This window comes from Macaca mulatta, chromosome 5 (assembly GCF_049350105.2).
Source record: "Macaca mulatta isolate MMU2019108-1 chromosome 5, T2T-MMU8v2.0, whole genome shotgun sequence".
NCBI classification, from domain to species: domain Eukaryota; kingdom Metazoa; phylum Chordata; class Mammalia; order Primates; family Cercopithecidae; genus Macaca; species Macaca mulatta.
In genome coordinates, this window is record NC_133410.1 from 5,293,516 (window position 1) to 5,316,687 (window position 23,172).

The 23,172-nt window shown below is 55.9% G+C and overlaps 1 protein-coding gene across 4 annotated transcripts in view; it reads right to left on the reverse strand.

The window, feature by feature from the left end:
* Positions 1 to 23,172, reverse strand: part of SORCS2 (sortilin related VPS10 domain containing receptor 2) — a 569,237-nt gene that overhangs the window by 13,809 nt on the left and 532,256 nt on the right. For all 4 annotated transcript variants that reach the window (XM_028848328.2, XM_028848326.2, XM_078003137.1 and 1 more), the window contains 8 exons: positions 16,344 to 16,464; positions 14,835 to 14,968; positions 13,897 to 14,025; positions 11,025 to 11,196; positions 4,977 to 5,163; positions 3,540 to 3,673; positions 1,927 to 2,050; positions 401 to 513 (listed from right to left, as the gene is read on the reverse strand). In XM_028848328.2, the coding sequence (XP_028704161.1) occupies positions 401 to 513; positions 1,927 to 2,050; positions 3,540 to 3,673; positions 4,977 to 5,163; positions 11,025 to 11,196; positions 13,897 to 14,025; positions 14,835 to 14,968; positions 16,344 to 16,464 (1,114 nt within the window). The remainder of the gene's footprint in view (positions 1 to 400; positions 514 to 1,926; positions 2,051 to 3,539; positions 3,674 to 4,976; positions 5,164 to 11,024; positions 11,197 to 13,896; positions 14,026 to 14,834; positions 14,969 to 16,343; positions 16,465 to 23,172) is intronic.

Below are 23,172 nucleotides of genomic sequence, written 5' to 3' on the forward strand. Positions count from 1 at the left end.
CAGTGGGCACACTGGGTCATTCTCTCTGTTTCGTGTCTGGCCCAGAAGAGAAGTTCAGTGAATGAAGGAAAATTGCTTTAAAGAGACTCTGGAGCACTGGAGGACGGCAGCGGGGTCTCCCGCAAACGGCAGGTGATCCCTGGACTGTGTGTGTGGAGGGTGCCTGTGGTCCCTCCCCTGTGAGGTGGCGCTCCAGCTGCAGGTCCCCCTGAACGAGGGCAGTGCCGCCCGCCCCCCACCCACAGCTTTCAACACCCCCAGCTAGCTCAAAGGCCAGAGCATCATGTGCAGGGGCAGTGCCACCCGCCTCTCCTTGCCCTGGGTGCCCCAGCGCCCTTGGGCTTCTCTGGATGCCAGAAGTGCTGCAGGGCTGGGGAGGCTCCAAGCTCTGGGTGGACACCTTGGAGAGCAGCCGGGTGACCACCAGGCCCACGTCTTCCCTCCACTCAGGCGTGTTCGGGTTGTAGGCATCCAGCTCCTTGGAAAACTGCAGAGGCACGACCTGAAATTGATCTGGAAAGAGGAAGAGAAGGGAGACTGGTCAGTCCTGAACAGCCTGGCTCAGACGGCTCCAGGGTGGGGATCAGGGGCAGCCACATGCCCTGGATGGTCCCAGGAGGCCCTTGATTCAGATCCCAGGGCCCAGCAGCCCCATCGTCTTCTCAAGCAGGCCGAGAGCAGCCCTGATTTTGTATTTGGAAGCCAACTCCTTCCCTGGATGCCAGCAGTGGTGGTCTGTCCCAGACAGGACCCATGTCACTGGCTGCCATCTTATAATAGCAGTGACAAAGATGCCAGTGACGATGACAAAGACGCGCTGACCCAGGAGGGAGGCCTGGTGTGCGCCGAGCCTGCTCTGTGAGATTTGCCTCCTTGACTCACAAGGATGAACACACCCTATGCGGTCAGCCTCTCATCTATCAGGGATCCATGGACTTCAACAGGCTGGTCCCTCCACCAGATTAAGAGTCCCTTGAGAGCAGGGGCCCTGTCTTCTTCTCCTTCTCCCACATTTCCCATGGTCCATGGCTCAAAGCCCATTTTTAAAGTCATCAGGGGCCTCAGAGCTAAATTTTAACCTCTCTACTTCTCAGGCCTCAGTTTTCTCACATGTAAAGTGGGTGGAGGCTGTGCAGGGCTGAGGCAATAAAGGGACAAGTGCTTTGAGAACTGCAAACCCAACATCTTACAATGAGGGTGGTGATGGCCTTTGCAAAGCTCCCAGCCCAGCAATGAATGAAGAATAGCCAAGGGCAGCCTCCTCCAGGGTACGAGGCGCCTGTGTAGGCAGCCCAACCCTCTGTACACTTGTCCAACTAAATATTTAACTGATGGCTGCTGTCCACAGTAGAGGCTGTTCTTAAAGCAAAATGAGGGTTTGTTGCTGTGATGATGGTGGCAATGAGATCTGCCTCCTTGACAAGGGGGTTCTCCTTCAGTCTTAGGACCAATTGGTATTGTAAATATCTCCCACAGATAAATAAGGATGCAGATTCAGAAAAGGAGGCTCAGTGTTTCTACAGACAGGAGTCATCTTTATGCTGCAATCATGAGACAATGCTCAGGCTCGGCCGGAGGTGCCAAGAGGACAGAGGCCCTGGAGGCAGGCAGAGCCCGTTCCCAAAACTGGCTGTCTTGCTGCTGGGTGACCTTGTCCCTAGTGTGTTGTGTCCCATGAGTGTCTTGGGACACAGGATTTATCAGTATTTATTTTACAGACGGGGAAACTGAGGCCAGAGAGACTGGGAGACTTTGCCCAGGCCACACAGCCAGTGCAGGGCTGTGTTTATCCAGCCCCTCCCTCCCCACCCCAGGGCCACCCAGGGTGACCAGCAAATTCATGGCTTATGAGACCCATGTGGCCTGGCCTCCTGGACTGCAGCAGAGATGCAGAGGCCGTGCTGCCAGACCCCGGGAAGGACTCACCCAGCACACGGAGGACCCTGGAGTCCTGCAACACCGAGTTCCCACAGGCGGCCTGCACCGTCACACGCACGTCGCCCGTGTCCGAAAACCGCGTTGTCACAGAATTATCCAGGGAAAGGAGGGGCTGCAGGGACACAGCAGGGCTCAGGGGTGTGGCTGAGTGAGGCAGTGGCCATGGGGGACGCTGACCTATGGTCGCTGCCTCACTGAGAGCATTGCTGTCCCCTTGTTCCCATCAGCAAATGGGCCTGTTATGGACGTCCTGTGGTGGCAGCACCCAGGGAGGTACGGGACGGGCAGCTGGTTCTTTTTTTTTTTTTTTTGAGACGGAGTCTTGTTCTGTTGCCCAGGCTGGACGGCAGTGGCACAATCTTGGCTTACTGCAACCTCTGCCTCCTGGGTTCAAGTATTCTCCCATCTCAGCCTCCCATGTAGCTGGGCCTATAGACATATGCACCACCATGCCCGATTAATTTTTGTATTTTTAGTAGAGAGAGGGTTTCACCATGTTAGCCAGGTTGGTCTCGAAACCCCGACCTCGTGGGCACCTGGTTGTAAGCCAACACAGCACAAACGTGAGATCCCAGCACCCCCCTTCCTTCTGGACAGCTCTCCAGGCCCGCCCCCCACAGGCATTTAGGAGGCCTGATGTGGCTGCCGGGCTGGGCCTTCACTCACTGACCATGTGATCTTCCCATCCCCACATATGGCCACAGCTGTGTGGATGAGCCATGGCTCCGTCATCCACGGCACCAAGCCAGTGCCCAGCTCAGGACCCAGCCGTGGGGATGGTGCACACTCAGTGGGGGGGGGGGGGCGCTATGTTGATGCAGAGACAGGAGAGGCCACCCCCATAGGTGTGGATGTGGAGGCAGAGGCTCTGCCAGGTGAAGTGACATGTATGGAGCATTCAGCTGAAGTGGCAGAGCCGAGACTTGAACCCAGACCCTGAGCTCCTTCTCAGACCCTCCCCATTCTAGAGAAACATAATCCATAGCCCACAGCCCCTCCCCTTGCTGGGCCTCTGTGTCAGGGCGGTCAGTTGCTGGTAGGGGGCTTCCTGCCTGGTGGTGCTGGGCTGTTTGCTGAATGAATGGAAGATGCCCCTCACTGGGTCTTGCCCCCAGTCCAGGCATTCTGCTAATTTGGACTCTTTCCTGCTCAAGGACTATCTGTGGCTCCCCACTGCAGACACAGTATAACCCAGGCCTCTGAGTGAGGCTTCTGAGCCCCCTTGACCTCTTCTTCTGTAAAGCTTTCCCTGAGCCTCTCACTGCAAATGATCTCCTTTCCAGGAGCTCTCATGCAGCCCACCTACCCGTCCCCGTGACTTCTACCACCCCCAACTCAAGTCAGCCACCGTGTTCCCAGCTCTTTCCCAGGAAAAGGCAGGGTCTAGTCTGACTCATCTGGCACCATTGAGCAGATGGGCCCTGAACAGGCACCCACGGGCGCTGTGTCCCTCTCAATTGCCCCAGGAGAGGCCCAAGGGTGAGGAGTGCGCCCTACACTGGTTCCTTCTGCTAAAAACCCGGGGCCATGCTCTGCTTTACTGTGAACCTTTGTGGGGAGCCGGCGGGAAGAAGGGCTGAGTGGGGGCAAAGCCAGCGCACCTGCAGGCTATGGCCGATCCACCAGTAGAAGACAGTGAGGTTGGGGTTCAAGGGAAGCAGCACAGCTGTGAGGTTCACCTCCTGGTTGATGCCAATGACAGGAACCACCTCCAGGTAGAGGGCCTGCAGGGGGGCTGTGGGGACCCAAAAAGGCCAGAGTTATTTCATTTCAGAGGCTGCTTAGTGATCACTGTCACCAGCAACTTCATTGCTACCACCACCGTCACCACCACCACTATCACCACCACCACCAACACCACCAGCATCACTACCACCACCATCACCATAACTACCGCCACTGTCACCATTATTACCACCACCTCCACCACCATAATCACTGCCATCACCACCACCATAATCACTGCCATCACCATCATCACTGCCATCATCATCACCATAATCACTGCCATCACCATCACCAGCACCATCACCACTACTACCATCACCACCACAATCACTACCACCATCATCACCATAACTACCACCACTGTCACCATTATCACCACCACCTCCACCACCATAATCACTGCCATCACCACCACCAGTACCATCACCACCACCATCGCCATCACCACCATCACCACCATCCATCCTGCCATTACTATCACCACCACCACCATCTATCCCAACCACTACTGTTACCATCATCACCACCACCCTATCACCACCATCACCACCATCCATCCTGCCATTACTATCACCACCACCACCATCTATCCCAACCACTACTGTTACCATCATCACCACCACCCTATCACCACCATCACCACCATCACCACCATCACTATCACCAACACCACTACCATTATCACCACCACCTCCACCATCATCATCATCACTGCCATCACCACCACCAGCACCATCCTCACAATAATTATCACCACCATCATCATCACCATCACCACCACCCTATCACCACCATCACCACCATCACCACCACTACTGCCACCATTATCACCACCATCATCATCACTGCCATCACCACCATCACCACCACCATCACTACCATCATCACTATCCTCACCACAATTATCACCACCATCACCAACACCACCACCAATGTCACCATCATCACTACCACCTCCACTATAATCATCATGACTACCATCACCACCACCACCAGCACTGCTATCACCATCATCACCATCACCACCACTGTCACCACCATCACCACCTGTATCACCACTACCACCATCACCACCACCACTGCCACCGCTATCATCAACATCACCGCCAGCTCCCAGCACTGCCCTACTATTGTATGGGTCATTGGGGTGGGGGTTTGAGCCCAGCCTCCCTGCCTCCCTGCCCTTGGGTTCACCACCCTGAGCACCAGGGACCTAGAGCAGTCCCGAGGGAGTCCCTGTGTTTCCCCCAAAGCCAGGTTCTCTGTCTCAAAGGGAGTGACCCTCGGCCTCAAAGGGGCGATAAACTTACAGTTGACCTGGATGAAGAGCACTGCCTCATCGTGGCCCGCCGTGTTCTCTGCCCTGACGGACACGCGGTAGATGCCGGGGCTCTCATAGCGGTGCCGGATGGGCTCCCCGGTCAGTGTAAGGTTCACGTACATGGCCTTGAAGCCATCCCCAAGGTCCACCTGGTACTTGGTGGTCAGGACGTCGCCCTGCAGGGGAACACCACGTAGCCACTCAGGAGTGGGCCTAGAAGCTGAGGGGCCAGAGTGGCTCAATCACTCACTCACTCATTCATTCATTCCCGCCCTCCTTTCCTTGAAATCAGTGGGCTCTGGGGACCCACAGGGGAGCGGGCCTGGTTCTGCCCTAGAGATTCTGCCTGGAGTGTAGGGCTGGCCAAGGCAGTTGGTTTAACCAGGGGCTGTGGCCCAGGGGCGTTTCGGAACAATCACCCAGTGGCAGAGAGGGAGAGGGAGAGGCCCAAGGGTGTCATCAGAGAGCAGCAAGGGGGCAGTCAGGGCCCCGGGGAGACCCTCTGAGGCCCGTGCCAGCGATGGAGCCAGGAGGGTGAGGGGCCTCCCACAGCGTGGAGGGTTCCGGCAGGGGAGAGGCACACATCTGGAAGTGCCTAAGCCGCCTGCCTGGAAACCAAGGAGGATTTTCCCTTCTGGGAGACTGCGGTTCCTAATTTTCTCTTTCTCAGACCATGCAGTACCAGGAGTGACGCTGAGATGGGGCAGGGTGGGTGCAGAGAAGAGCTCCCACCAACTGCCATCTCTGTGTGGCACCAGGTCACCCACAGAGGCCTCTCCACCATCTCCTTCCACCTTCCAATGACCGCGTTTTCCTTGCCGAGTGGGAGATTAAGTGAAGGAAACAGGAACTTCTTCGACTTTACGGCTCATGATCACATTCTCCCTCCCTCCCTTCCTCCTCTCCTCCCCTTCCCTCTTCCTCCCTCATCAGTACCAGGGACACGAGGAAACCATTTCCTAGTGGTGATGACAGAAACAGCATGATTACTACCACTTAGCTATCTTCTCAGTTTATACCAGCCAAATGTTGAAAGTTGATAGAAAACTTTTACGTAAATTCTGTTCACTTAACTTTCTCCAGACATGGTAAATTGGGTTGCTCAGTGTCTCCCCAAAATTCACGTCTACCAGGAACCTCAGAATGTGACCTCATTCGGAAATAGGGTCTTCACAGGTGTCATTAGCTAAGATGAGGTCATACTGGATTAGGGTGGGCCCTAAATCCAACGACAGGCATCTGTGTAAGAGAAAGGAGAGGGAGATTTGGGCACAGACGGAGCCTGCGTGGAGGTGGAGGCAAAGGTGGGAGTGACTCTGCCAGGGGCCAAGGAGTGCTGGGAGCCCCGGAAGATAGAGGAGGTGCAAATGGATTGTCCTTTGGAGCTTTGCATTGGTTCAGGCCACCCGGCATGAGGTCATTTGTTATGGGGTCCCCAGGAAAGAGGCTGCAGAGTGCTCCGTTCTCCCCATTTGACAGGTTAGAAGACTGAGGCTCTCCAAAGTCCAGGAGCCAGGCGGCTGCTCACTGTTTGTGGTTCTCTCTGTTTAAAGGCAGCCTCTCGGGGTGGGGCGGGGAATGAGGGGAAGTGCTCCAGTCTGAGCTGCTTCCACGGAGGGACGGCTTTACTGTGCTAATCCTGGGAAGGAGAAGGCATGTGTGACCCAGAGTCAGGACCCGTGATCCGCTCACTCTGGGTGAAGCGCCAGCTCTCCGGGCCTTGCGTTTCTGCCTTTAAGTGCTGCACTGATGCACATTTAACTACTTAAACATTTTCCTTGGTTAAAATAACTTGTCCTTTTTCCTCCTAACCACACATTCTCAAGGTAGAAAATAATATACCATAATAAAATACTATAATACAAGGTAGTATATTCTTAAGGTAGAAAATAATATAAAATACAAATAGCAAATAAAAGAAAAAGAAAAAAACAAAATCTCACTATAATACCTGCCATTCACATCTTGGTATATTTCATTTAGATCTATCATTATTACTGGTGCTTAAAAAAATTAAGCATTTTCTTCTGAGATAATGGTAGGTTCCTATGTAGTTGTACGGAATGATACAGATCCACCCCGTGTGCCCCATGCCCGGCTCTCCCCAAGGCTAACATCTTGCCAAATGATAGTACCACAACTAGGAGGTTGACATTGATACAGGAAGGAGACAGGACAATTCAGCCGCCACTAGGACCCCACTGGGTGCCCTTCGCAGACACACCCACTTCGCCGCATTAGCCCAACTCCATGGTAACCACTAATCTTTCTCCATTTCTATAATTTTGATAATTTCTATTCTCTTTCTCCATTTCTGTATTTGAAGAGTGTTATGTGAACGAGTTGCACAGCAGGGGATCACGTACGTGGGAGTGGCTTTTTTCACTCGGCATAATCCACTTGAGGCTCATCCAGGTTGTTGCACTTTTTTTTTTTTTTTTTTTGAGATGGAGTCTCGCTCTGTCGCCCAGGCTGGAGTGCAGTGGTATGTTCTCGGCTCACTGCAAGCTCCACCTCCCGGGTTCACGCCATTCTCCTGCCTCAGCCTCCCGAGTAGCTGGGATTACAGGTGCCCGCCACCACGCCCGGCTAACTTTTTATATTTTTAGTAGAGACGGGGTTTCACCATGTTAGCCAGGAGGGTCTGGATCTCCTGACCTCGTGATCTGCCCGCCTCGGCCACCCAGAGTGTTGGGATTATAGGCACCAGCCACCACGCCTGGCCTTTTTTTTTTTTTTTTTTTTTTTTAAGATAGTGTCTCACTCTGTTGCCCAGGCTGGAGTACAGTGGTGGAATCTTGGCTCACTGCAACTTCCAACTCCCAGGTTCAAGTGATTCTCGAGCCTCAGCCTCCCAAGTAGCTGGGATTACAGGCATGCACCACCACACCTGGCTAAGTTTTGTATTTTTAGTAGAGACAGGGTTTCGCCATGTTGGCCAGGCTGGTCTCGAACTCCTGACCTCAGCTGATCCACCCACCTCGGCCTCCCAAACTGCTGCGATCACAGGCGTGAGCCACCGTGCTTGACCCTGCTGCAGGTATTAATAATGGATTCCTTCTCATTGCAGTGTGGTATCTCAGCATGGGTGCACCCCAGCCTGTGCAAACATTCGCCCATTGCAGGGCCTCTGGGTGATTTGAGTTTCTGACCTTTATGAATAACACTGCTATGAACAGACACATACAGGTTTTTGGGTGAAGAGAAGTCTTCATTTCTCTGGTATGACCGCCACGAGTGCAAGTGCTCAGTCCTCTGCTCCTTGCATGTTGAGTTCGTTAAGAAACCGCTGAAGTGTTTTCCAGAACACCTGTGGCATTCTCCAGTCTCCCCAGCCATGCATGAGTGATCCAGTGCCCTTCCCTGCATCCTCGCCAGTACTTCGTGTCGGCGCTGTTTTTAATGTCAGTCATTCTGATAGGTGTGCAGTTATGTCTGGCTGTGGGCTTCCCTGGTGGCCGATGGTGTTGACCCTCTTTTCGTGTGCTTACCTGTCATGTGTCCATTCTCCTGGTGAAACGTCTTTTCAGTTCTTCTGTTCATTTTCTAACTGGATGCTTTGTTTCCTTGCTGTTGAGTGTTCTTCCTCTAGTCTAGGTACTGGTCCTTGTTGGATATGTGGTTTGCAAATATTTTCTCTCACTCTGTAGCTTGCCTTTCATCTTCTTAACATGGCTGTTCCACAGAGCAAAGTAGCTAATCCTGAGGAAGCCCAATTTATCAACTTTCCTTTTGACTGGCTTTGAGTGTGAAGTCTGAGGACTCTTCTTCTAGTCCTAGATATTCTCTCCTGTGGTTTTTCTAAAAGGTTTATGATTTTTACATGCCACATTTAAATCTAGGCAATTTTGGGTTCATTTTTCTGTCGAGCGTGAGGTTGAGGTTGAGGTTCATTATTATTGGATGAATAAGCCCTCCCCTCAGTGAGTTGTTTTCGCACTGACATCAGACATCCCTCGGACATATTTACATGGGTTTATTCCTGGGGCCTCTATCAGACCTTCTTTTTAATTCTTAAGGTATTTATAAAACTCAGACTCCCCTAAACCCAGTGCTGTTTGAAAGAGTAGGTTGGCCTATGTGTGTGAGTGTATGTTTGAGTGTGTACAAATCTGTCTGCGAGTTTGAGAGTGAATACATGAGCGTGTAAGCGTATGTGCATCTGTGTGTGAGTTTGTGTGTATGTGTGAGCGTGTGTACCAGTGAGTGCGTACGTCCACCCTGGATCCCACACTCCCACCCGTTTCCCTAGCGTAGCGGGTGGCCTCTTCCTGACAGTAGGTGCACGGTGGGGTGGGGGTTGACTCTCCCCACCAGGAGCATCTTTTGATCACTCTCCTCGCTTCCACCAACTCCAGCTCCTGCCTGCAGAGCATCCCAGCAAGGGTCCGGGCCCCCTGGGCAGGTGGTAGACTGGCTCCCACAGAGAGACTGCAGATGCGACTGCACTGTGGAGACGCCAGGCTCTAGGGGGCAGCAGAGGGCCATTTTTCCTGGATGTCGGCCCTGGACGGGCAGCCGCAGCGGAGTCCACTCTGAGGCTCCAGGCGGGACAGGCGGGGCAGCAGCTCTGTTCTCCTGCCTACCCAAGATACTGCTGGGAACAGAGGCACCCCAGGGCTGCCCCTGGCTCCGAGGAGTGTGGGTCCCAGGGCCCATCTCCATCAGCAGCCGCACTTGCACCAGGGAACGGCTCAGGTCTGGGGGCCCCCAGAATCGGTCTCTGTCCACATAAGAGTCTCAGGGCCAGGAACCCCAATGCCAGCCCTGCCGCTCATTCCCGTGTGGCCTTGGGAGAGTGGCTGCGCTGTCCGAGCCTCAGTTTCCCTAGCTATAATGCAGGTTGGCAAGAGGATGCCACTTGAGGTGGTGCCAGGAGTACAGGCAGTGGCTGGTGCACAGCGCCCGCCATGGAGGTGCTCGGCAAGCACTGCTCTGCGTCCTCCTGGGCCTCAGTTTCCCTGTTTGCATTAGACCAGGCTCCCTGCTTTCCAGCTCCAAAGACCTTTGTCACCAACATCCCACCCCACCTATTTTGAAGGACATTTAAACAGGACACACATCATTGTGAAGCTGCACTTGCTTCATCCCCCGTACTGTTCATCAAAGAACCAAGTGCCCAGGAAAGCTGCGTGCCAGGAGAGCGCCCAGGGTCCTAGGCACTCACCCTCCGGGTGCGACACGGAGGCATCGAACTCTCCTTTGCCCTTTTCTGTCATCTTGAATTTTCTGCAATGCTTGTAAATTTTTCTAGGTTTTGTTTTTGAATTTGCTACAATGAGCATTAGTTTATTCAACCATCAGAAAAATAAGCATGTTACAAATTAATTTAAAAAGACTAGAAGGAAATACAAAAACCTAACAGTTGTTACCATGGAGGACTGGGGGGCTTTGGAGAGATATTTATACTCTTGATATTTTGTGTGTGTTTTCCAAATGTTCTACAATGAACATTCATTATTTTTAACGCCAGAAGAAAATATAACACTTGTTCTAAAGCAAAAAAAGCAAGCCTGGGAGGCTAGGAGGAAATTTCTATCTGTGTTTGTGTGAGTATTTATATCTGTAGCTGTCCACGCACACACAGGATTTATTTTTGGTTGTGTAATTATAAGTAATAGTGTTTTTAACTTTCTGTTTTTCATAAGATCCCAAATTAACTAAATCGATATAATTACAGGCTTAAAAAATGTATTGCCACCCACGGGAATGAATACATTTTATACCAAGGCCAGTAACCACACACGCTCCCCCGATGTGTGAAACGACGTCTCCTTCTGCTCTGTGGAGACCCTGATACCCCCTACACCCTACTCTATTCTCCTCCGTGTCTCTTTCACTGGTAAATGCTGGTCTGGACCCAGGAAGTAGATGTCCAACCCCCTGCTGCCTCCTGCAGTCTGGACAGGCTGGCTGATGGCGATGCCCTGAGCCACTTCTAGGCGGAGGAGACACCCTTCACCATGCCCTCTGCGTGCCCAGTTGGAGCCGCCCCTGCCCGACAGTCCTGGGAGCCCGCTGGGAGGTGCTCACTCACCTGCTCCTGCCGCACCACAAACAGCACGTCCTCTCCAGGCCGCACGGCCACCGCCTCGCCTTGGATGCTGACCTGCAGGCCCCGGGGCGGCGTGAGGGGGCACTGCAGCTGCGCCGAACTCTGCTGCAGGTCCACCCCACCCTCACACACGTTGGACACCACTTTCCGGTACCTGGATTGACAAGAGAGGGTCAGGGTCCACTTCAGACAGGTGGCGAAGGATGGGGCCCCATAATCTGGGGAGGGACATGCTTGCCACCCACAGGTGGCGTTTGGCTTCCCACCCGTAGGGCTCTACTTGCTGACTCCTAGCCACCTCCGGACTCCACCCAATTGCTGTTACAGCCCCGTTTCAGAGATGAGAACACTGAGGCTCGGAGGAGGGACTGATGGTGGCAGGATGTGCTTCGGAGGTGCTGGCATCTCCGTGGTCCGATCACATTACTCACAGTAATAGTAACGGCCCTGTTAGTGCTGCAGACGGGGTGTTTAAGCAGCCAGCTGGAATTTCATGGTTTTTCTGAGAAAGGTGGAGGACAGAGTGCCCGAGAGGGGCTGGGTTCCTGCCTCCACTCGCCACTGTTTCACAGTGTGGCCATAACCATGGGCACACACCCCCCTCCTCCTGGGCTCCGTCTCCCTGTTCCCTTGAGAGACCTGGATTGGGCGATTCGTGACTCATCGCTGCATTCATGAGACATCTATTTACTGAGCATCTGTTATGGGCCAGGTACTGGGAATGGGGGTGTTTGCATGCAGCCCCTAGATGCTGTGCAGAGCAGACCCTGTAGTGGAGAGGCAGAGGCGGACCTGAGCCGATCACGTCAGAGTGAAACCATAGCTGTGATGGCGCTGGCTGGGGCACCCCTGGGGACCTAGTCCCTGACAAAGGGGCTTTCAGCTGAGACTGGGAGGGTGAGCAGGAGAAGAGCGAGCATCCCAGGCCATTGAAACAGCATGTGCAAAGGCACCAGAGGGGGTGCTGAGCCTGGAGGGGGAGCAGGTGTGGCATGAGGCTGGAGAGGGGCCCTGGGCACCCCTAAAAGGGGTGGCCTCATCCAGCTTGCTACTTGTGAAGCTCCCTCAGGCTACACTATGAACCTGTGAAAGCGGCGTTGCTGACAAGGTGCTGGGGGTACCTGTCTCCCCAAGGCTGATCCCCCTCTTGCCCTCAGGGCCAAATTCTCCCAGATGGCTCTGCCGTTAAATAAGCATTCAGAAGTTGATCATGCACAAGCCCATTTGATTAGTGCTTTGAAAGAAAATACCCTTCTCTAAGGGCCACCCATCCATGGCACCTACAGTGTGCAGATGGTATGAGGTGAAATCCTTTGCCTTGATCAAGGTCCTGGCCCTGACACTTCAGACAAGAGTCCCTGTTGTCAAGCCCTGGTGGATGTGCAACCACTGCAGCTTCATGATACCTGGGTGCATGGGTAGACAGATGGATAGATAAGTAGATTGATGGATTGATGGATGGTGAGTGAATGAATAGATAGATGGCGGATGGATAGATGGATGGGTAGATGGATGAATGGATGATGGATGGATGGGTGGGTGAATAGGGGATGAATTGATGGGTAGATAGAGGGATAGGTGAATGGATGGATGGATGGATTGATGGATGGTGAATGAATAGATGGATGGTGGATGGATAGATGAATGGATGGATGGGTACATGGATGGATAGAGGGGTGCATGGGCAGTAGTTGAATGCCTGGGAGAATGGCAGGATGAATGGAAAGATGGATGGATGAATGAATGGATGGATGAATGAATGGATGGATGAATGAATGGATGAATGAACAGATGATGGCTAACTGGATGATGGGTGGATAAATGGGTAGATGGGGGATGAATGAGTGATGCATGGACGGGTGGGTGGACGGCAGCAGATATGCTGGTGAGGCCAAAGCCTGCAATTTCTGGTCCTACCTCCTGTTTCCTCATGTTCCCTGAGGGGAAGTAATGGGGATTTTCTGACAAGCCCATGGGCTTTTCTCTTCCTCTCTGAAAATGTTCTCAAAGAGAAATGGGGAAATTGGGACTTCTGGATGGAGCATGTTTGGGACCTCCTAAAGATGAAGGCTCACAGCTCTTATGTACCTAACATTTTACATGAACTGAATCCTTCATAGCAATATGCCCAGCCTCTGGTGGAGGAAAAGTATCGTAACTGCTTGCATTTGGTGATGCTGTCCCTTCATGCACAGCTTGTACTCAGCATACCACAGACTGAAGGAATACCTACTGTGTGTTGTGGAGCTTACAGTTCAGCAAGGAGGACAATTAGGTGAGTGATGACAATAACTGGGATTTGTGCTGTGACAGAGGCAAGCTCGGGGTCAGGGGTGGGTGGTCAGGGAAGGCCTCCTGGAGGAAGTGCCATTTAAGCTGAGACCTGCAGGCAGCAGGAGCACCTCCAGCACCCAAGCCTTGGTGAATGGGGAGGGCCTGGTTTACTGGGCACTGGTAAATGGGGAAGGGTCCTAGCACTGCAGAGGCTCAGAAAGGCCAGGGGAAGACGTGCTGCAGCAGGTGTGAGCCACGGGTGCCTTGGACCTTTTCTGTCTATTGTTCTCTGTCTGGAGCCAACTCAAGGCAGCTTTCTCCTGGCACTGGCCCACATGGGCTCAGATGGGAGAACCCTATGGGCTCCTTTGGCCTGGGAGCTAAGGTCATTCACTCATGATGTCTGGTGACTCACATGAGCCCCGCAGCCAGGTTCTGTGCTGTGAGCGTGGGGCATCCTCACCTTTGACCTCTCTTTCCGTGACTCCACTTGGGAGCTGCAGGCACCAGCATGGTTTCGGGACTGCACCGCAGCTCTGCCCCCGGATTTAGGCAGGGAGAGGCCCACACCCACACTCACCCAAGGCTGCTGGTGTAGGTCTGGCCCAGGGCACAGTCGTCAGGCGGGGACAATGGATTAAACCAGAAGTTGGCAGAGCACTTGTTGGTGTTGGACTCTGAGGAGGGGGAGCGCTCAAATCCGTAGTCGCTGGGAGAAGGGAAGAACAGTGGTAGGTGACAGGCACAGGTGGGAACGGGAGTCAGCCAGGGTTGGGGTGGATCTGGGGGAGCTGGGAAGGGAACCTCATGCCAAGGGCCTGCTATGCACCCATCTGTGAGGACATGAAGGAGCACCCACAGCCCCATCCCAGAGGGCAACACAGGGTAACAAGGGAGGCAAAGGGATGCTGGGAACTCAGAGAAACCTGGAGGGCTGCCTGGAGGAGGTGAGCAAATCTCAAAGGATGGACAGAGACAGGTAGGGAAAGAGAGGGAGAGGCACTGCTGGCAGGGCCCAGCCTGAGCAGCACCAGTACAGGTGGAGGAGGCTGGAATGCCAGGGGGCAGGATGAGGAGGGGTGAGGTGGGTGGCAGGTGGGTGAGCTGTCAGCCAAATTGTCTTGTGGGCACTGGGCAGTCACAGGCAGCTTTTGAGAACAACAGGGACAGGTCGGGTGGCTTTCAGTAGAGTCCCTGGATGGAGAAGGGCCGGGGTGGGTGCAGCATGTCCCCAAAACGCCCCGACCTGTTCCTCACTTTCTCCTCCTGCCTGTGAGCCCCCACTGAGAGGGTTTAAAAATGCACCACAAATTCCTTAAAGCTCCTTCCTGGAGTGTGGGCTGGTGTTGGTGACTCGGTTCTAACAGATAGAATGAGGCAGACGTGCGGTGTGCGACTCTCACGCCAGGTTATAGAAGGCGCTGAGGCTTCCTCCCTCATGCTGGGGGAAGCAGCCGCCATGCTGTGAGGATGCTCAAACAGCACCTGAGGCCCCACAGGGAGGAGCCCGTGGCTCACCACAGGAAGTCCGAGTCCCGGCACTCGCACACGCGGGACGTGAGCGCCGAGGTGAAGCTCCTCCCCTTGATGCACCAGGACGTGGACTTTCTCTTCCGGAAACTTCTCTGCTGGCCCATGATGCAGCGGTCGCCCTGCAGCAGGAACATCAGGATGAGGAGCTGCCAGAGACGGGTCAACTGCTCTCCGTGGGCTTGTGCCGCTGAACCTGCCAGAGCCTGAAGATGGCTGAGGGCTCAGGTTACAGATGGGGAAACTGAGGCCCCGAATGAGGCGTGGCATGTCTGCAGTCAAGTTGGGGAAGCCTCCCTCTCATCCCAACCCACGGGCATTTACTGAGCCCCTCCTGCGTGCAGCCCTGGCGGGGCCCGAAGGGTCGCAGAGCTGCTGGAAGTACAGCCCCTTTGAGGTTCCCCTTGTCCCCTCAGGTGCTGTGCGGGAGCTGGGCCGAGCCACGGCCTTGAGGGCTCACAGCACACAGTGGGTCCTCAGGGGACAATCAGGACGGGACAGGCCCACCCCATCTCCCTGCAACAGCTGCTGTGGCAGTAATAGGGGCGGGGCCGGTGAGGATGCCCGGTGGCCTGTATTCAGGTTCCTAAACCTCCTCCTAGGCCCATCTGAGCACTTCCTTGTGAAATCCAGCTTCAGCAATGCACCCTGCTAAGGCAGTTTGGCAAGCACCGCCCACCCTCGATATCCAATCACCCTCCCTATCCGACAGGCTTCCTCATCCCCTGCTGCCCCCCAGGTGATGTCAAATCCTCTGATGCCTGCTGTTTCCTCTTAGTCAGTTTCCACCCACTGACCTTGGCTCTGAACTCCCATTTGTCCACGCTGAATTCAAGGTGAGCCCAGTCTCTCCTTTGAGAGGGTCCCTGTACCCACAGTGATGGCCCTGAGTAAAGTCTTCCACCCCGCGCTTTAACAAGTGCCATTAAGTCATTTCTTCATCAGGGCCACCCACCCCCCAGCAGTTCCAGGCCCCCGCACTCTGAAATCCCAGGCTTCCCCACCACACCGCCAGCAGCACAGCCTGATTGGAACCACAGAAGGAGCACTGATGGCCTTTATACTCAGCTTAGTGTCCATATTACACATTTGCTGTAGAAACAGTTGTGTGTCTCGATTATAGGGTGGCCTCGCCCCAGACCCCACTCCACACCCAGACCCCACTGTCGTGTATGGGACAGGCCTGTGTTACCTTCCTAAGATCTGAACATCCTGAACCCCAAGCACACTGAACTCCATGGGCTGGGGTAGAGCCTGTGGCCCCACACTCCCCGAGTGTGGCTGAGGACCCTCAGCCCAGGTAGCCCCATGACCGAGACGGGTCTAGAAAAGCCCACAGGAGGCCTGGATATCTAAAGGTGCTGGGGATTCCCTGAAGGCTTCTTGGAGGCAGGGAGGCGCCCTGCGGCCTTGCAGGGGAGGACTTTGGCAGGCAGAATGGGCCTGCACTTGCAGTGTGCACCCCACCTGCCCGATCCCAGCCTCATCCCGGCCTACCTGCAGGTTGGAGAGGTCCCAGGAGCTGTAGTCCTCCTCGCCACACTGCCTGGAGAATGAGGGCCGGAAGTCCACCTTGACCAGCTCCCAGTCGGAGCGGAAGCTGATGTGGCCAAAGACCCTGTGGTGGGAACAGGAGGGAAGGGAGAGAAAACCACCTTCATTAGGCCTCATCTACTGTGCAAATCATGTCCCCTCTGGACTCTGTTCCTACCTGTACCATGAGCACAGAGACCCCTCTCCTGCCCTTGCTGGGGATCAGAGCGAGGCTGCCCCGGGCACCGAGCCTGGCCCTGCACAGGTACTCTGTGGGCTTTGGCGCGAATATTCCCACAACTACCACATGTGATCTATGACTTGTCAGCTGCACTGCCTGAGTCGCTGCGGTTGACCCACCATGGCCCATGTTGACAGACAGGGAAGGAGGCCCAGGTCCACAGCAGGGTTGGGAGCCCTTCCACGGCCCCCACACTGGTCCTTGCATTATGTTTTGCGGAATGATCTGTGGTCAGGTGGCTGCATCTGCGGCTGTCTGGCTTCTCCCTGGTTTTCCCCCAGCCTGACCGTGTGAGGGTTCCGCGCTGCAGAAACCCAGCTTTCCATCACTGGGCCACAGGGCGTTTGCTCCCTAGTACAGGTGACGACTCAGAGAAATAACGAAACCTAAGCCTCTGCAAGCTGAGCATGGGGCCTCCCTCTGTCTGCCTGGACCTTCCCCCAGGGACCCTGCCTCCCTGTGCTCCCATAAGGCCCGCTCATTGAGGGAGCAGCCAGGCTGGTTCCATCCCGCATTCCTGCCACGTCGCTGCCAGGTCTTCATTCCAGCCGGGCCCCTGGTTCTGGGCTCACAATCCCATCTGCTTTCTTCTCTGCGCATGGGGGTCAGGAGCCCCAGGCCGTTCTTTCTCAGAGGAGTGGGGAAATGGGGCTTGAGCTCTCGGCCTGAGACCCCTCCTAGCTGCTAGTGGCAACACCCACCAAGGACAGGGGAAGGTCCCCAGGTATGACTGTGACTCTGCCGCGTCCGCCCGCTTCTGCAGGCGCTGTTTCCAACAGAGGAATCCTGTGGGCCTGCATGGTGGCCCCGGCTGTGAGAGGTCTTGGCTCCAGGGCACCTGTGATTGGGATGAGGGTCTCACTTGCCATCTGTCTCCTGATGGATGCCACTTGGATGGCCTCAACACTGGAGAGCTCCAACTCAACACACTGGGATCTTCCTTCAGCATCACTGTCCAGACTATGCCTGGTGCATTGTTCTCTTCAACAGCGTCTGAGGATCTTCTCTCACTTAAGAAATGCCTTTTTAGGGGAAACTTCTGGATCCCTGAGAGCATCTTCACTCTCTCCTGTGACCTGTGGCATCATGAAAGGCACGGCGGCAGCAGCCACTGGTGTATACGGAGCACCCACTGCAGGCCAGGCCCAGGTGCGACCTTGTATTCCCCCAGTTCCTCCTCGCCAAAGCCCCTTTTCACAGACAAGGAAACTGAGGCTGAGGCAAGGGACTTGCCTAGGGCAGCACAGCTTCAGGCCACCTCCTGGAGGGGCCAGCGTTGGAACCCGGGCTGGCGGCTCCGGAGCTGTGAGGCTCTGCACAGAAACATGGCGGGCGCAGAAACATGACACTGGGGCTCCATTGGCCGCAGAGACCCCCGGGAGGCCTCAGTCTCCCCGCTGTTCTGAGCTGGGGCAGAGCAGAGAGGCTGGTTTGGTTGATTAATTAACCTCCTCCATGTCCCTGAAGCCCTGCCTTTTATGAAACCTAAACCCTCAGCCGATACTACGAGAAATAGCTGCCATCTAGTTAATTCTGGGTCTTAGGAAAGATGTGCCGAAGGGGCCTGGATATTACTTTGCAGGTAATGAGGAAAAAATGGGCCATGCTGTGAGGGTGGAGCCATGCAGCCGGGGAAGGCTCTGGGCGCCCCCACTCCACCTCTCGCCCAAGCCCAGGACCTGGGGACCCCTCCCTGCTCTGAGGCTGCACTGTGGGGAAAGGGAGGTAGATGAAAGTGACTGGTGCCAGGAAAGTGTCCCAAAAAGTGCCTCTGGCTAGGTTAGAGGTGTCCTTTGGGCAGATTTGGACAAAACAGTTATCCGGGAAGGACAGGGTGGCCGAAAGCTGAGCCTGTGGCTGTGGGACACTCCAGCAGGGCGGCTCCCGCACAGACCCCTGCAGCGGGACTTTGATTCTGACCTGCCGGCGTGCTGCCTCTCCTGCAGTTTCAATTATTTGTATGCCACTGGGATTGGGCAGCTGTCTGAAGATGCAGCACTGTGAACCAGGGGGGCTGGAGGAACTGTTCTGATGCTTTAAAAATAACTTAAAAGGTTATAGCACCTGGCTGTGAATTCTGACATTATCCTTCTGGGATAAAATGCCCCACCTGTGGCGGGGGGGGGGATGAAGGCGGGTCATCTCCGGGGCCTAACCAATGCTCGCGACAACCGGGGTGAAGGGCTTGACACCCTGCAGAGATAGGCTCATTCAAGGCTCCCGGATGGACAGCGCTCCTATCTCTCGGCCGCGCAAGCTGAGGCCTGGAGAAGGCGCTTAACCTTCGTGTAAGGAGTAAAGGCTGCCCTCACCCCTGCACTGCTGGCCCCCCTGCTGCTTTGTGGGTTCTGGCCACATGCACACAAAGGGTCCATACCACAAATGAGTGCAGGCAGCATGCATGGTGGCCGGACTCCCTTCCTCCCTCGCTCCTCCTCCCCGTAAAGGCCACAGGAGGTCCTGCAGCTGTAGGAAAAGGCAGGACCACCCTGTTCTGTCCCAGACCATGGCCTCCGGGGGCATGAAAGTGGGCAAAAGTCATGAAGGATTTTATGCGTCCAGGGCCCGACCAGAGCAGGAATTAACTGTGCAGGGAAAGCTGCAAACATCAGGGCCCTGAGAGAATAGGAAGGGTCATTATCCCCACCCAATTTTTACAGGACAGGCTCCCAGGGTCCCCACCCTCCCACCACTCCCTCAGGGATGAATTCTTTGAGACATGTTGGCACCTCCAAAAATGGGGGAATAAATCAATGTGTCTAGATTTCTTATGAGAATGGCCTGAGGTCATGTATGAAAACAGCCCGTAGCATGCAGTGGGGCGCTCGCTAAAGTTGCATTGCAGCCCCTGTCACAGGAGGCCATATTGGTAAAGACGGAGGGAGGACCTGGGCCAGAGGGTCCAGGAAGGGGAGGACGCCCCCTAGACTGTGGGAGGGGAAGGGGCTCACTGTTCTCCCAGGGTGCTGAAGGACAAGACCAGCCAGGAGCGCCATCGCATGTCATCGAAAACACACGAATGCACGATCAAAGGTCGGCCGGCCGGCGGGACCCACCTGCGGCGGGTACTGGATATTCAGGGAGACCCATGAAGGGGACCCTCGCCTTCTTGGGAATAATGCTCCCCCTCGCCCAGGACCCCAGGTGGGATGCAGAGCTGTCCAAGCATCCCCTCAATCCCACCACAGTGCACGGCCTGGGAAGGCCAGCCGGGATCTCTGTCTGCTGGGGAGCAGGCAGAAGCCGGGCCTCTATACTAGAATCAGAGTCTAAGCAGGTGATTTCTTGCTCATCACCCAGGAAGCGAGAAGGCCCCAAGCATCACTGGTGAGCATCAGTTGAGGGCTCATTTGCGGCGACCTCATGGGGTTTAAGTCCCCACGTTACAGACAAGGAAGCCAAGGCCTCTGGAAGGGAAATATCATTTTCCGGGCACAGACGTTCTGCTTTCCTGAATCCTCCTGACACCTCCTCAAGCCGACTCATTTCCCTATTTCAGGGCTGTGGCAACTGAGGTGCAGCGTGTGCGGTCCATTGTCCAGGGACAACGGCCTGGAGAGAAGCATCCTGATTTGGCACATAGTAGGTGCTCAATAAATGCATGTTGGATGAAGGCAGAGCAGAGGAGCATCCTCGAAGGTGGTCCCATCTCTGCTCTGCCCGGAGAGGACAGGCTGCTGCCCACAGAGCTGCCCAGCAGAGCCTGTCTGAGTTGGACTAGGCCACAGTTGTTTCCTCCTGTAGCAAGGGCCAAGGTACCTCTCCTCTCCGAGCCTCAGTTTAATTGTTAAGCAGCAGAGTTGGGTGAGGGTGGGTGGGTATGATGGGTGGTGGGCATGAAGAAAGCAGCAGGGGTCAGTGGTGGTGTCTTCCAAGGCTGTGCTCCCAGTCCCAGCCACAGCAGCCAGGGGAGCTCAGGGGTGGCGTCTGCCCAAACTCCCTGACAAACGAGGGGACATGCTGGCCCTGCAGAGTCAAACCTCAACCCTGCCCGGGCAGAGCCCAGCCTTATCCCTGTCCAGGAGGAGCTCAGCCTCATCCATGTCCAGGAGGAGCTCAGCCTCATCCTTGCCCAGGAGGAGCTCAGCCTCATCCGTGTCCAGGCAGAGACCAGCCTCATCCCTGTCCAGGCAGAGCCCAGCCTTATCCCTGTCCAGGAGGAGCTCAGCCTCATCTGTGTCCAGGCAGAGCCCAGCCTCATCCGTGTCCAGGTAGAGCCCAGCCTCATCCCTGCCCAGGCAGAGCCCAGCCTCATCCCTGCCCAGGAGGAGCCCAGCCTCATCCGTGTCCAGGCGGAGCCCAGCCTCATCCCTGCCCAGGAGGAGCTCAGCCTCATCCCTGCCCAGGAGGAGCCCAGCCTCATCCGTGTCCAGGAGGAGCCCAGCCTCATCCCTGCCCAGGAGGAGCTCAGCCTCATCCGTGTCCAGGAGGAGCCCAGCCTCATCCCTGCCCAGGAGGAGCCCAGCCTCATCCCTGCCCAGGAGGAGCCCAGCCTCATCCGTGTCCAGGCGGAGCCCAGCCTCATCCCTGCCCAGGAGGAGCCCAGCCTCATCCCTGCCCAGGAGGAGCTCAGCCTCATCCGTGTCCAGGAGGAGCCCAGCCTCATCCCTGCCCAGGAGGAGCTCAGCCTCATCCCTGCCCAGGAGGAGCTCAGCCTCATCCGTGTCCAGGAGGAGCCCAGCCTCATCCCTGTCCAGGAGGAGCTCAGCCTCATCCGTGTCCGGGCAGAGCCCAGCCTCATCCCTGCCCAGGAAGAGCCCAGCCTCATCCCTGTCCAGGAGGAGCTCAGCCTCATCCCTGCCCAGGCAGAGCCCAGCCTCATCCCTGCCCGGGCGGAGGCCAGTCTCATCCCTGTCTGGGCTGAGTCCAGCCTGGGCGGGGTGGGCAGCATTTTCCCAGCTGGGCAATGTCTTTCCAAAACCAGGCCTGCTCCCCACAGCCTGGAGCTGTCCTCCTGTGGCCTCCTGGGAGCTGTGTGCCTGCCGGTGAGGGTGGGGCACACGGAGGGAGATAGAGGCTGGGGTCAGGCACTCTTGGGGGCCTATCCATGTGGGCCCCTCTGGGGCATTCAGCGGCCAGTGGAAGAGCCAGTCAGGGTCGAGGGCGTGAAGGGCCATGGCCAGCTGGAAGGGAAAACTCAGGGTGTGAACTGGTGAATGAGCCAGGCCAGCACTTCCTGCTGAAGCCAGCCAGAGTCAGTCCCAGACCATAGATCCACACCTGCCACAGAGCACATGCCTACTCCAGCCAAGTGGGCAAGGGTGAGGGGCACAGTGCCCGGCTCTTCTGTGGGAAATGGGTAGGGCAGGGCCTGCCGGCTCCAGAAGGGACAGAGCAGAGGACAAGGGGCACAAAGTCCAGGTGTCCAACCTCCCTGTGCCTGGGCCTCGAGGTGGAGGAGCTGTGGCCTGTCGCGGCAGCTTCGTGGGGCTACTGTGGAAAATTAACATGAACTCTGCTGGCTTCAGTCATCACTCACGTGCTCTCCCACACTGAAGCATTCTGCACGTGCTCTCTTAGCGCGCTGGAGGCCAGAAGACTGAAATCCAGGGGTTGGCAGGGCTGAGCTCCCTCCACAGGCTCTAGAGGACGAGGCTTCCTGCCCCTTCCAGCTCCTGGGGGCCCCGGGTGTTCCTGGGCTTGCAGCTGCACAGCTCTACTCCATGCCTCCTCCCTCCCCAGCCTCCTCCCCACAGGCCTCCTCCCCACCCAGGCCTCCTCCCTCCCCGGCCTCCTCCCCCGGGCCTGTGTCTCTGTGTCCTCTTATAAGGACAGTCACTGGATCAGGGTCTGCCCTGCTCCCTGGCCTCATCTTGGCTTGATTACACTGACAATGACCCTATTTCCAAATAAGGTCCCATCCATGGTTCCGGGGAAACGTGAATTTGGGACACACTATCCAGATATCTTAGGCATCGCCATGAGAGGCGGGAAGAGGGCGCGGGGGCCTCTCCGTGCGCGGCGCCGGGTCGCAGGAGCCGTTAGACACGCAGGCCTCGCCCAACCCGTGAATTAGCTGGGCTGTCACAGGGGCCCATGTTCGAAGGCGCCCAGAGGGGCCTTCACTTCACTGGTTTCTGGGGATGGCCTTCTTCCCCACTGTGGCTGCAGCGGTGCAGTCAAACCCTGCATGTCCCCGCTGTCCCCGCTCTCCTCCGCATCTCTGCTCCTGGGCCAGGGAGGCTCTGAACGACAGAGGCTCCTGAGGCCCCTTTGCCCCCATGATGCCTTGTTTGGCCCAAGCTGGGGCTGAGCAGAAGGAAGCCGGGCAGGGCCAGTGCTGCAGCCTCAGCCCCCTGAATGGGTGACAAGCGGGTCACAGCCAGCTCTGCCCTATGATGACCTGTCTGGGTGTCAGGCCCTAAGCCCTAAGACCTTCATGCCGTATGGCTGAGAAAGGTGCCAGTAGATAGTAATACTCATGATATCATCACCGGCTCGAGAGGTGCTGTGGCCGTGGTGGAGCTGGCCTGGAGCCTGGGTCCTGCCCTCACCAGCCAGGGGACCCGAGGCAGGTGGCAGATGTCCCTGATTCCCAGGTGGCTGCGGGGG